Source organism: Anabrus simplex, chromosome 9 (assembly GCF_040414725.1).
Source record: "Anabrus simplex isolate iqAnaSimp1 chromosome 9, ASM4041472v1, whole genome shotgun sequence".
Lineage (NCBI taxonomy): Eukaryota > Metazoa > Arthropoda > Insecta > Orthoptera > Tettigoniidae > Anabrus > Anabrus simplex.
In genome coordinates, this window is record NC_090273.1 from 46,168,805 (window position 1) to 46,183,888 (window position 15,084).

General features: G+C 38.2%; 1 protein-coding gene across 1 annotated transcript in view; it reads right to left on the bottom strand.

The window, feature by feature from the left end:
• kl-2 (dynein heavy chain 2, axonemal kl-2) overlaps positions 1-15,084 on the bottom strand; it is a 638,176-nt gene that overhangs the window by 255,193 nt on the left and 367,899 nt on the right. The window contains exon 51 of the mRNA XM_068229141.1: positions 9,053-9,231. Within this exon, the coding sequence (XP_068085242.1) occupies positions 9,053-9,231 (179 nt within the window). The remainder of the gene's footprint in view (positions 1-9,052; positions 9,232-15,084) is intronic.

Sequence of the window (15,084 nt, forward strand, 5' to 3'; positions counted from 1 at the left end):
AAATTGTAACTGTGATTCACATTTGTTCTCCTTAAAATTTTTATGGAACTTGAACAGTTAATCTTAATGTGTCTCAATTGTCATCATTTGTTTATCGTATGTATCTATACTGTACGGAAATTCAAGGCATGGTGTAATTTGCCTCTGAAATAGTAAAACCTTGAATTGAAATTGTGTGCCTCACTCTGCAGGATACCAATGAGACATTGATATTTTGGAATATTTGTCAATTGAGTATCATTATGAATGGTTGACTCATTGCTTTCTAAATAACAACAGGTTATAAGCACAATTTCAAAGGCATTAAATTAAGGTTATGTTTAAATTCAAAGGAATTGTGTTACTGAACTAAAGTTATCTGAAAAAGGAAACCGAATCATTCAAGGGCGCCCATAGGATAGTTTGTACGGGGGGTGGAGAGGGGGCTAGACCTGGAGGTATGTAGTATTTTTAATATTTTGGAAGATGGATGGCGACTTGTATTCCATGATAGAATACCATACACTGTATCCCCTACCACTTCTACATAATACCGATTTTTAAATCATTTTCTTGAAAGAAAAACACCTGACTATATAATATTTTTTCCTTTCCCTGAAAGATAGGTGGGGGGCATGTCCCCACCTTGCCCCCAGGCATGAGCGCCCATGGAATCATTTAAATTTATTTATTTACTCGTGTCAGAAGCATACTTAATCATACAGTTAAAATAAAGTAGTGATAATTAGACTATTTACAAAACTTACAAAAATGGACAAACAAAGGAAAATTGACCAAATTTACTATACATCTACATGGTGTTTTTCCAAAACTGAGCTACACCTATGGCATTGTCATCAGCAAGCATTAAATCTTGCTCTGAACATGAAAATGGGCTGAGAGGACATTTATACATGTGGATTACTGTTTGTTCTTCACCGCAGTCGCACTTGCTGTCCTCTGATGTGAAGCCCCATAACTTAAGTGAGGACTTAGCCCTGCTGACACCAGTTCTTAATCGGTTAAGGGACCTCCAAACACTCCAGTCTTCATTGTAATGAAAGTGGTCACATTGTAACCAGCCGGAAGATGTTCACGCAGCTCCATCCATTCTTGCTGCTTAGATTTCCACAAGGAAAGTCTTGCCTTATCTGGTGGTCCTTTCCAAGGCTTTGATGTCTGGAGGAAACTTTTCCTGGATTTCAGCCTAGATTGAGATTGATGATGACCAAACAGCGGGTGAGCTTCAACGTTCTCAACCTTCAGTTGTTCTTGATCAGCAGCGATTTCTCGATGAATACTTGGAGGTGCAATGCCAGCAAGACAGTGTAGCTTCTCAACAGGGGTAGGTTTCAGGCATCCTCTGATTAATCTACAAGCTTCATTCAGGGCAGGGTCCACAGTCTTGGCGTGGGATGATCTATACCACACAGGGGATGCGTATTTTGCAGCAGAGTATCACAGAGCCAATGCGGTGGTTCTAAGAACTTGTGCCTTTGCACCCCAGTTTGTACCTCTCAGCTTCCTCAGGATGTTGTTTCTGGCACTGACTTTATGTTTGATGTTGGAACAGTGTTTTCTGAAAGTGAGAGAGCGGTCCAGCGTTACCCCTAGGTACTTTGAGGTGAAAGAATGTTCCAAGAGGGTTCCATTCCAGGAGACATGTAATTTCCTTGATGCCTCTCTGTTTTTGAGGTGGAAAGCACAAAGCAGAGATTTTGATGGATTCGGCTTTAGGTGGTTAGCCTTGTAATATGTGCCTAATTCCTTCAGAGCGCCATCAAGAGTGAGTTCTACCTCTTCAAAAGTTGCACACTGGCAGGCTAGTGCAAGGTCGTCTGCATATATGAAACTTCTTGTTTTGTTAGGGAGTGGTTGGTCATTGGTACAAATATTAAATAGCAATGGAGCCAGTACGCTTCCTTGGGGCAATCCATTTTTCTGTGATCTCCATCTGCTTCTTTGTCCTTGAAAGTCAACAAAGAACCTGCAGTTCTGCAACAAGGTTGACATCAATCTGGTAAGTTTTGAATCTTTCGTGAGTGTAAAGATCTTCTGAAGCAGTATATGATGGTTCACTGTATCATATGCAGCACTGAGGTCAATGAAAGCTACCCCCGTAATTTGTCGATTTTCAAAACCATCCTCAATGTACTGCGTGAGGTTGAGAACTTGTGCAACAGCATTCTTGCCTGGTCTAAAGCCTGCCTGTTGTGGAATGAGGTTTTTGTTGATAGTCTGGACGAGTCTGTCGAGTATCATCCTTTCGAAAATCTTATATAGGTGGCACAGGAGAGATATCGGTCTGTAGTTCCTGGGGTCTCTGCTGTCCTTTCCAGGCTTTAGAACAGCAATTACACATGCTTTGCTCCACAATTTTGGAATCTTGGACATCTGTAGGCAGTTATTATAAAACTGTAGCAACCATTCTTTCGTGTTTCTTCCAAAGTTCTTTATTTGCTCAACTCGCATATCATTCAAACCCGCAGCTTTACCTGATTTGCACTTGATTATTGCATTTTCCAACTCTGTGAAATTGAAATGTTGCATGAGCTCAGATGTTATTTCATCCATGCCTGCAGGTACCTTCAACGTAGCTCTCCGGGTTTTAGCTTCTTGTTTTATTTTGTCAGTCATGAGAAATTGGTGGGCAATCCGATTGGCTGTAACAGAAGAATGTGTGTTACTCATGGTTGGATCTCTGCTCAGCTTCTTTAGGAGTCTCCAGGCCTTTTGGCTGCTCTGCGTCATATCCAATTCTTCCATTAGTTTTGACCACCTCTCTCTTTTTGATGAGGCTATTAAAGAAGTTAGGGCATGTGCTGCTTTAATAGTTTCCTCACCCATTGGGTTCTGTTTGAATAGCTTGTAGTAGTCCTCTAGTTGCGAGACTGTAACTGGTGAGACATCCACGGGGAATAGATATACGAGAACTTTTCTTAACAGCCTCAGTGAACTGTTCATATGAATATCAAAGACATTCATTATTATTTTATTACTATTATTATGTCAACCAGTGCACGTTGATAGTGCATAAATATGTGTTAAGAGAAGGAGGTTAGGATCAAAAGTATGTGTAGCAAGGATGATATATGTCACAGAGAATCATGCATTCAGCATTGTGACGTCAACTTTGAAGAAGTGTCTTCTTTGATTTGCTGCATGTATGTGTCCTTAAATCATACTTGTGTTGATTGCCTTTAAATTAATACGCTGCACTCCATTGAAGATGGTGACCTCAGCTGCCTGATTTTCATTATGAATGAGAATGCACTCTCCGTGAATGATTCCACAAAGTCCATGTGGGTTCCTTTGTTACTCCGCTGCTTAGCCTCAATGGCAATGCACTGCTTTCACTTTTTTGCATTTCACATTTCATTATCTTGAGTGTATTAAACTTTTGAACGTCTGAGGTTATTGAGAGCCTTACATTGGGTGCCAAGTTTTTGTTTATTTTTGAGTGGGATGAAGAACAAATTTTATTTCGACTTGCTTGTACAATGGCTTTCATAAATCTGAATGATGAACAAGAAATATCAAGTTAGCAAAAATTATCAAAAATACAGATTTTTCAACCAAAGAGAAATCAACTTGGTAACCACCAACTTCAAATAATGAGATAAACTTACAAAAAAAAGAAACCAACCTAAAATCTCTTTCCTAACAATATTGACTAGAAATTTTTTAATCCATTATTAATAACTTATAAGACGATCATGACAGAGATAATGGTTATAATAAAGATACTGATGTTGACAGGAATGATGACACACCACTAGCTGAGCCCTTGAAATTGGAAATAATGCTTTAAAAGTTATATTTTATAAATCCAATATTCACAGTACCTTACATGTTTCCACTTACAAGGAACCATCAAGAATGTGAGGTCGCAGGTGCGATATCTAGTATGAGGCAATTGAAAGTGGTGTAGTAACAATTGAGACAGGAAACAATATTAGCTGCTAATGACACACAATGTGCATAGGAGGGCGACAGGAAATGAGTGTCCGGGCAGTGCAGAGATCAACCTTATGTGGAATGTATCTGTAACACATTCACAAAATGTTTGAACAAACCATTAACTTTCACCATGAGCACCGAATGAAAAATGATGCGCCACAGTGATCACAAAAGTTAGCGCCATGAAGATCAAAGGCCTTGGGAGTTGTAAATCATTCAGGACGATCAGCTAGGAATCTGTTCTTAAAGAATGCATAATCATATTGATATAAGTGGTGATGAGAACTGATGGAAAGTGATGGCATGCGACCGAATGCAGACCAGACTGTCATTCAGTTTATTGTGAAATTGGCTATCCTTTATGGAATAGGTGCAGATAATGCGATAGTGTGTTTTGTATGCATGAAAAAAGAAAAAAAAAAGAAGAAGTAGACATCCAGAGGTTGAATTTGTCCCATGGTTCCAGGTGGTATGAATTGCAATGTCACACACTTTCCAGGAGGGATGGTTTTGCTGTAACACAATGTGATTTTTATAGGCAGACTAGGAGTCAAGCAACAGTAAGTTATTTTCACCAGCTGTGGGCCAAACGCAGTGATCATACCATAGCTGTAGTGATGGTAAGCCCATTTTCCCACTCTTGCTTGCTGTGATGTAAACATTCCCTAATGCCCTTGCTAGGTCTGTGAAACGTGATAGAATTATTGGAGGCAGATAACCTCCAACTCTTTGCAGCACAATAAATAACTTCCCAGTCAATCTGCCATCCAGACTAACAGTAGACATAATTGTATATATATGCATTAGGGCATTGATGATGTAGATGTTGATTCCCATAGGGAACCTAAAATATTTTCCCCGAATGGGTAAATTTATAATACCAATATAATGGTCCGTTATTGGACATTATAAATTTTTCCAGCTAACTCATTTTTTGTTGCCTGCGTTTCGCCCTCGTGTGCTAAGTTAGGCTCGTCAATTGGGACTTAGCACACCACCCAAGACGCAAGGCTAGTGCATACCGTGGAGGCCACTGCATAGGCTACTTGAAGCCACCAACAGTGCCAATGCACTATGAAAGCTATGTCTCATTTTCAAAAATTGATGCCTGCCTGGCCATCGAATGATGTAGATGTTGATTCCCATAGGGAACCTAAAATATTTTCCCCGAATGAGTAAATTTATAATACCAATATAATGGTCCGTTATTGGACATTATAAATTTTTCCAGCTAACTCATTCTTGGTTGCTGGTGGCTTCAAGTAGCCTATGCAGTGGCCTCCACGGTATGCACTAGCCTTGCGTCTTGGGTGGTGTGCTAAGTCCCAACTGACGAGCCTAACTTAGCACACGAGGGCGAAACGCAGGCAACCGAGAATGAGTTAGCTGAAAAAATTTATAATGTCCAATAACGGACCATTATATTGGTAGGGCATTGATGTTCGATGCTCGTGCTATAACTCTCTTGGTACCTCTAACTGACAGGGGGCCTTTCGTATGCATTTCCTCATTAAATCCTGGTTGGTTGGTGTTGAAAATGAATTCTGCACTAAATGATCTACAAATGCATGAACCAATTCTGCAGTTTGTTGTGAATCGTCAAGTTGCCGCTTTCTTTGGAATCTCATTATTTTGCGCCGTCCAATGCTGTAGCTTCATTTGAAGTTGTACAACCATCCACTACATCTCTTGAAGACACTGTAATCTATGTCCTGCACAATTTGATGCCCATAACGTAGTAGGTCACTGTCATGCATATCGTGTAACTTGTCTCGAGCGTCTTTGAATTGTGCAAACAGCAATATTTATAACAGGTTCATCTTGTCCTTCCTTGAAGTAGCATAGTTTCTTTATGCACCACATGTCATACTGCTCCAGAATTATTCAAAATCTGTTATTAATAGTTTTTACTATATATTATCAGTTTATTTCTTTTTTAAGTTGACTTTTTTAGCTTTTATATTTATTTGGGTTCGAGGAACTCTTCCTCGATTTCGGTATGATAAGTTAATATATTTAGTATGGAAGGCTTATTTACCTTTATCACTTAATTTTTTTTTTTTTTTTTTTAGGATTAAGGGTTTTTATATTTTCTTTACTTATTTAATGTATTTTATTTAGTAAAGTTAATAAAAGAATTGAACTTCTGTCTTATGTTTTCAAAACATATGCTTTCATAAGCTTAATAACTAGTTTACTAGATTATCTCAAATGTAAAAGGTTAGAGGATTTAAAATATAATAAAGAAAGTGGATAGTCATTCATGTACATAATTATGTCTAGTACCCACTTACTGGACAACACTTGTTCTTTACTATGCCTCACTGGAGCTGGGATTGTGGCTCTGACATGGACGATGAGCTACATGCCTGGAAGTATTTTTCTATATCACTTTGACCTGTATCGTCGTCAGTGCAATCTGCATGTGCATTGTCCACATAGTCAAATCTAATAAAATCAATTCAAAGTCTCTTTACTTGCAAATGAGGTGTCTACCTCGGTGGCAAATGGTACACTAAAATACATTATTGTCAAGCACTAAATTTTAAATTAACAAGAGAAGAAGAAAATTTTCCTAGAATACAATATTATACAATTTACGCTAACAATTTTTTTCTATTAAACACACACCTCATCAATCATTACAACAGATTCATCTTGTCTTCCCTTGAAGTACCATAGTTTCTTTATATATACAACACTACACATTCCACTGACTCAATTTGCAAAACTGCTAATATGTCATCTGCCACTTCCTTCTCACTCTGCAAAATATCTTGCGTTCCTTTCTGATGGAATGTCAACGTCCGCAACTGTTGCTGTAGATATAGACAAGGTTTGCTTTGTTTATGGTTGTCATTGCATTAGTTTATATCAATACTACAAACAGTATAGCACTGTTGTGATGTACGTGTTGAATGTGCTGTTTAACTGTGTCTCATATCCTCATGCTCTGTTCACTTTTGGAAACCTACAGTTCTGCCCCTTCTTGCCATTACCATCCAATACTGTGCATGCGGAGTAGATGATAGATGGGGCTCAGAATGCATTCAATACCATTGGCCATTCGCGATCTCACACTCGTGAGGGTTCCTTATAAGAGTATTTTATAGATACATTTTTATATGTAGCTAACCATTAGTTTATGAAAAGCAGTGATGAAATATTAGAACATATTTTCTGAACAACTGTTTCTTTAAATGGAAGAAAAAGTGACTAAGCCTGTCCGCTTGCTACCTGCCAGATCGACTGTCACACATTTCAGCTCTGTAATATTATATCCTTGCATACTAATGGCAAGAGGTTTGACCTCAACTTTAGCTGGTTTGCTCTATACTTGCTGTTGTAATGGAGTGGACCATACAGCCAGTAACTCTATATAGAGTGTTGGGTGGCAGTGAACAATTTGATTCCCTACAGAAACCAACAACTTTGACAAAGGATCCTTTAGATAGGGTGAGAGGATTTTAGCAAGAAAAATCATACACTGAAATCCATCATTCAACATATGTTCTTCAGGTTATAATGAAGTTGACTGATGGCCCATAAAAATGCAAAATATTGAAATAAAATGACAACTATATAACTATGAAAATTAATTTGTCATAATAATTAACATTACTTTCTTCTTATTCATAGTCTACAGGTCAGGCGTGGATAAATATAGCCTCTGTCATCAGGATAAGGAAAAGGAGAATTGACTTCTATGGCCACATCCTAAGAATGGACCTGGAAAGGATAACTAAAAGAATCTTTGACTATTTCCACAATAAGAAAACCAACTCAAACTGGTTTAAGGAAACTGAGAAGGAGTTACAAATTACAGAAGAGATGCTTGTAGATGGATCTGCAAAGCAAATAACCAAAGATAAAATAAAGAGGTTTCAGGACAGGGTGAAGCCAAACGACTATACGAAGTTTCTGAAGAAGAGAGGAAGGCAAGATCTGAAAGGATGAAAAAGTACTGGGAGGACAGAAAAACACGAATAATAATAAAATTAATAACAACAACAACAACAACAACAACAACCAACCAACCAACCGCATTTTCACTTTCCTCCAAGAGAAAAAGGCAAAGAGGGCATGGTTCAGTGAGGTACAGAAAGATCTATAGGAGATTTTGATCTCATTTGAAGATATCCAGAAGCATGTCCCACTTAAGATAAAACTCCAAGAACATCAGTTTCCAACCAAAGCCGAAGATGAAAACTGGAAAGGCATGGACAGAAGAGCGAAAGGAGCAACACCGTATATGAATGAAGGAATACTGGACCAACATTAAAGCTCAAGGGAAACAGTTGAAATGATGTGGTCCTTAGTTGCCCCCCCCCCAAATAAATAATAATAATAATAATAATAATAATAATAATAATAATAATAATAATAATAATAATAATAATAATAATAATAATAATAATAATAATAATAATCGTATGGCCTCAGCTACCTTGTGCAGACATTTCAATTTGACACCATCTGGCTGTCTGCTCATCTATTTCAACATTCTGTTTTACTCTAGGCCTACTAGATGGCAGGCAGAGTAAACTGAAACTCTCTTGGGCATCTATGGCTGAGATTTAATTAGTTTTGTTGGGTAAACACCAAATGTGTCACCAGACATTTTTTACATGCCAACATCATACGACCTGGAGTGTCAAATGGATTTTTGACCGCCCTTCAAAAATCTCTCTCTGCCGGGTTTGAACCTGCTATCTTGGGATCCAGAGGCCGACACTCTACCACTGATCCACAGAGGCAGCTTGTCATCAGGATAGAAGTGGCCAAATGAAAATCTTATAGTAGGTTAAAAAAAAAAATTAATGTGTATGTGGAGACTCCAAATCCAAAAATAGACTACAGTGAAAATTACTATGAATAGATGTCTAGGGTTCTCTTTCATATGGTCATAAATGACTGACCAAGATTTGATGATCATTGGCTGGAAATAATTCGGTGATCCTGGCACAGGGAGCTAGGTTGCAAATCATTTGGCCAATGGTTGTAAATTTATAACACGATCTCTTATAAACAAAAATGTGTATAGGAACATCATGCCATATAATATCTCTCAGTAGAATAATTATTTGAACACCCTCTTACAGTAATGTCATACCTGAGTATCGCTAAAAAGGAAAGTGGTGGCTCTGTTGTCAACTCCAGTGGAACTGTATAATTTCTTGAGGTCTTCACGAAACTCCAACAAGCGGTAAGTCTTTGTCACTTCAATCATGAAGAGGTAGTACCTGCAGACGAATAAGGCTAGCCGGGACACTGATGATCTTCCTGTACCACCTGTAAGATGTTATTAGGCCTATGTTTAGAATAATTTAAAAATTAGAAAGTTGATAACAACTTTTGTTAAAAATTCCTTTTCTTAGCTTCAATTAACTCCAGAACTGCAGACCGTCTGCATAATTTTAAATTGTACATGGGTCAAAGAGAATTTAAGATAAGACTGCAACAAGACAACCCCACTTTTATTCATACATAGTACACATTCATGCCTTTGCTGGTAGGACCTAGTGTTTACAGTGCACTATGTCTTCTGGTATGGGCTAGAGCAATTTTGTTACTTTCATTGATCTGTCTCAGCTTTATCCTTGGCTTTGACAAAATGAAAGTGACTGAGGTATGAGTGATGCTAGTAATGCCATTCCTTTTCCAGCCAGTTCCTGCTATGAATGGTGTGAAAATATTGCTCATAGGGTCAGTTAGTGCATGCATTTCAGTGGGCTTGGCAGACTGATATGTAATAGCAACTTCTGGCTCGGCGAGGAAAGCAACGGGAAACTACCTCACTCCTCATTTCCCTAGTACGCCTCTTCAGTGATGCCTAGGCCATCTATGACAGCTGATGGCGGAACTGTTGAGGATCCAACCAGTCTTCGGGATGAGGACTAAACATACACAGTACACATTAAGAACTATAAGAGGAGGATTGTAAACTCGCACTACAAAGAGCAACATTCTAATTGGATTGTGCATTTAACATTTAGACACCTAAGAAGTGGATATTTAAATTGCCATGCTGTGTTTATTGTATTTTTTTCATTTTCACATTATTTATATATCATTGTTTTAGTATTTTTAGAATGTATTTTTGTCAATTTTAAAAATTAACCAGCAGTCCAAAAGAATTGAGTAAAGTCATTTTTAAAAAGTGTATTGAATACGTGGAACATTATAATTCATCTCTTAGGAGTCTGCCTAAGAGAAGGTCCATCACTTTCTTGAGTAAGACCATCTGTCACCATAAGAAACTCAATAGATGTCAGAAGCTGCATGTTTTCCATGTTAACTCTTATGCTGCACAATTAATTATTGACCCATTCTCAAAGAATGCAATTATGAAGCAAAAAAATATTTTCAAACCAGGTCTTGAAACTTTTCACTCCAGTGAAGGGAGAGCAGACGCATTCCCTTGGGGACAGGTGGCTGCTTGTGCCCACTGTGAGGAATACTTTCTGCTCCCTGGCCTCTAGTTCACATTTGTTCATGCTGTTAAAAACACAACATGTTAACTATTTTGTGTTAATGTATAAACTAATGTACACTAGTTCTCTTAGCCATGATGAACATTCTTATGTTTTCACACTAGTTTAAGACTATTTGATTTTCTATAATGTAAATGCCGAATCTTAGGATGCCATATATTTTAAGGACTCTAGGTTTGGGGCCTTGACCTAACTTTAGGCTAAGATTTATTTCGGTTGATGACGCTTACGACAGTTAAGCGAAACATGTCCCACCTTACAACACCAGTTGCAATGTTTATATCCTAAATATAAGGAAAGATAAGTATTGGAAAGATGGTGTAAATTATTATTCTTATTTTAATGTTCATAATAGAGAACAAGGTAGCCGATACAGCCACAGGAACATCATGGAACAAGACCAGTGTGGTGGTGGTGGTGGTGTCATGGTGTGGGGCGGCATCATGTTGAATGGCCGTACGGACCTGCACATCTTCATGGGTGCTCCAAGGAACACTGTTAACGCTCGGAGATACAGGGATGAGGTACTGAGACCACATGTTCATCTCTTCAGAGGTGCGGTTGGTCCAGACTTTCTCTTAATGGACTATAATGACTGTTCAACAATGATAAAGGTGTTTTAATTTATTCCACCTATTCAATACTTATATTATCACGTATAGTTGTTACATAATTAAATTCTTAGTTACATGGGACATGTTTCGCCCTCAATTAAGGGCATCTTCAGCCTAAATACAATAATCAAAAATACAACTAAATTAAAAGTGGACGTTAAATACAATCATCAAAAATACAACTAAATTAAAAAGTGGAAGTTAAAAGTTTAGTCTGTTCTTAAAATTCAGAACAATAAAATTGTGAAAAATGATAAAATAAAAAGATGCTAATGGAAAACTGTCTTATGATTAAACTATAATCTTGTCAGAGACTAAAACTTCTATTAAAATTCGAATTAAAAACAGTTCATATAAAATATTGGAAAATCAAAGTGGTAGTAATAAAAAGCCAACGACATGAGGGCGTGTACACAAGCATAAACTTGATTGTCATGAATACAATCTTTTCAAGGCCGTTGATGAAATTCGTAGTAAGTAAGGCAGAAGCATCTATTGAAAAATTGTAAGAGGCCGTTAGCACCGGTAGGTAATAAAATGGCTGAATCCTTGCCAGAAAATGTCAACAGATGCAGAAATAAGTTTTCTGTAAGAAAAGGAAAAGAAGAAATAAGAAATTGAACGTAAGGAGAGAATTCAGTCTTACATAATTTTGAAACAGATGAGGACTTACATGTAAGTGGAAGTTGTTATTTCTTAACTACTGTTGAGTTGGTTGCTGCCCGTCTGTTGGCTGTAAGTCTGGTGTTATAACTGTGCTGCAGAGGCAGTAGCGAACTCGGAGGGGAAGGAATAGGGGAGTGCGGAAGGGAGGAGAGGATTTTCAATACGGACCTAAAATGAGGTTTATAACATGTAATACTATAATGACTGACCGCACCGCTGCTCTGGTGGATGAATTTCTGGCTGGGGAAGACATTCATCGCATGGACTGGGCAGCGAGGTCTACGGATCTGAATGTTGGGATGCATTGGGGAGGTGAATTGCATCCCGTCAGCCTCCACCAAGGACCCTCCAAGACCTTCGCATTGCCCTTTTGGAGGAATGGGATTGACTGCCACAAGAGCTCTTGGACAATCTGATAGAGAGCGTGCCACATCGCTATACATCCTATTAACAGCATATTTTGTTGTGGAAGACATTGCCAAATTTTGTTAGTTGTTGTCAAAGGTGTTCCTTAGCTATCATAACCTTTCTGACACTGTTTTTTGGACAAGTTGTGTGACATATGGTGTGTGATTCAGCTTCCGTTTGTTCAACAATCCATCTGAGATTCCTATCAGGCGGTATGACCTCGTTTAGTGATTATGCTTAACTTCTGGACACTAATATATATTTGCATATACTGGTATTTTAGTAATTTTTATTAATGCAAAGTTTTTCATCCTTCTTTTGGATCTGTGGATTTGTACACACCATTGGCAGACTTAAATCTTTCTTGTCTTCATTTTCTTCAAACCCATTGCCCAATGTCAAGATAAGAGCTTCATCCGTGGTATACAGTTTATCATGCATTACAAAATTACAAATTACAATGCGTTGAAGCTACCTATAGAAGTGCTAATATGTTGGCAGTGAACAGCAATTATGCAGCAAATGATGAACGTGAATAGCACTCAAACCCTTACCTTCTGATCGCCCCTGACATCTGGTGACTCGACCAATAACTACAGACTCACAAGATAACTGCTAGATATCATGAAGGTCAAACTTCTCAAGCAGTTAGCCGTACCTCAACAAAGAAAAGTCTAACACACAATTGCTACATCAGACCACTGGCCATCTGGCACTGCTCCCACGTGATTGCTACAGCAGTCCACTGCAATGAAAAAGTTGAAGTACTATGCATGTTCCAGTGGGAGACAGAAACTCACTAGAGAAAACAATGACCATTATTTGACACAGCTCTTTCTGTGGATCAGTGGTAGAGTGCTGGCCTCTGGGTCCCAAGATAGCGGGTTCAAACCCGGCAGAGGTAGTCGGATTTTTGAAGGGCAGAAGAAAGTCCATTCGACACTCCATGTCATGTGATATCAGCATGCAAAAGATCTTTGGTGACACATTTGGTTTTTACCCAACAAAATTCATTAAATCTCAGCCACAGGCACCCAAGAGAATTTTGATTTACTCTGCCTGCCATCTAGTAGGTCTAGAGTAAGATGGAACATCGAAACTGATGAGCAGACAGCCAGATGGCATCAAATTAAAATGTCTGCACACAGTAGCTGAGGCCATACGATGATGATGATGATTATTATTATTATTATTATTAGACATTGTAACGGTATAATTATGGGGACTGTGGAATTACCACCACACCGGAAATCTGTTCATGTGGAATTTAAAAGAAAGAGAGAAAGAATCTAATTTTTAACCTTGCCCAATGTAACACAACTCTGCGATAACTAATTGTCGTGCATTTGAGGTTCTTATTGGTGTAAATTGTAATATAACGGTGGGCTTATTCCTCACCATTGGATATTCCGTAGAGCTTCGTTGTTGTGAAGTTGGTATTGGTTAGCGTGCCACTTGACTGTTGACTGTTTTCCACAGTGCATCCTGCGTAAGCGGCTGGTACCGGGTTGTTGGTGGCCATCTTCGCTTGAGTAAGGATGTCTCGGCAGCAGCCTCTTGTTACAATAGCTAGCAAACGGTCTGTGTGTGTATTCAAACCATCCTAATATGTGTTTCGTCGCAAGTTGAATGTATGTTAGTGGTGGGTGGTTGATACAATTATTTGAGTGCAGTTCTTATTTTGAAGGTTTTAATGTGACCGTTCCTTTCACCAGCGAAGCATGCCGTAATACACGGATATAACGTCGCCAAAGACGTAAGTTTTAAAATCTGTACATTGTGAAAAGGCCTCAGCACCATGGGTAAGTCCAACCTTGTATACCATATATGTTTCCGCGATACTTCATCATTTTGCTGGTGTAAGCAATCCAACATGTCGGCTTGCCACGTGACATTAATTATTTTTTGTGGTAGACTGAAGATCCATTCACACTTACAACCACGTTAAGGCATTGGAACTGAAGTTTTTTTGTGGTTAACATTATTGAATTCTGCAAATTTAGATATGCCCAACCTGTTATGTTTTATTTTAGGGCAAGTGATTAACTTAAATTGAAAGGACATACTTTTTCGTCACAAGAACAGTGTGGTTTCAAACGTGCTGCTCTTTTAACAGGAGCTGTGACAAGTAAAATTTTGTGTAATATATGGTATGATTAGCCTCATAAGGGCGAATGAATATTTAAAATTAATGTAATGTTTGCTGATTTTAAACCCAGGTGAATTCTGAAGCGTGTTTTGGGCTGAGTTGAATTTTAATCCATTTTCTTTTTAAAATTAATTTTCTTCTTTTTTTACTATTCTCATGTTTCTTCTTCTTCTTCTTCTTCTTCTTCTTCTTGCGTTCCGGCCTTCTAAGGACCACGTTACAATTTCAATTTTTCCTCCTTAGTTGTTCTTTCCTTTTCTTCCAGTATTCTTTCATTGTTTCACTGTGTTTCTTTTTCCTGTCTTCAGTCCACTTTGTGCCTGTTTTCTTTTCCTTCCATTTGTAAGACTTTCTTCCAAAAAATCTTTCTTTCCAATAATTCTTCTTCTCATATGTTGTTCCTTTCCAGGTCTTTCTTGACTTCTTGAATCCAGGTGGTAGTTGATTTCTTTTCCCAAAGGTACTTGAAGATTCGTTTAGTTAGTCTATTGTCATCCATTCTATAAATTGCCCACTTCTTCGATTGTTGGTAAGGACAATGACCTCAGGTTCTGATATACTGGTATGAGGACAGCAGATTATACAGAACACATTCACATGGAGTGATCTTGGTTTTGGCTACTCTCTTCCACTATCCTAGATTTCTCAATGCCCTTCCAGCTTACAATCTCTGTTTGCATGCGGCTGCATGTGGTACGTAGTACACAACCAGGAGGGAAAATGAGCAAGAAAAAGAGTTTTACAGCATCCTTCTAGTTTATTGTGTTAGAAAACGCTGTTGAAATGGAGTGAGAGAGAGGCAACTCATAAATAC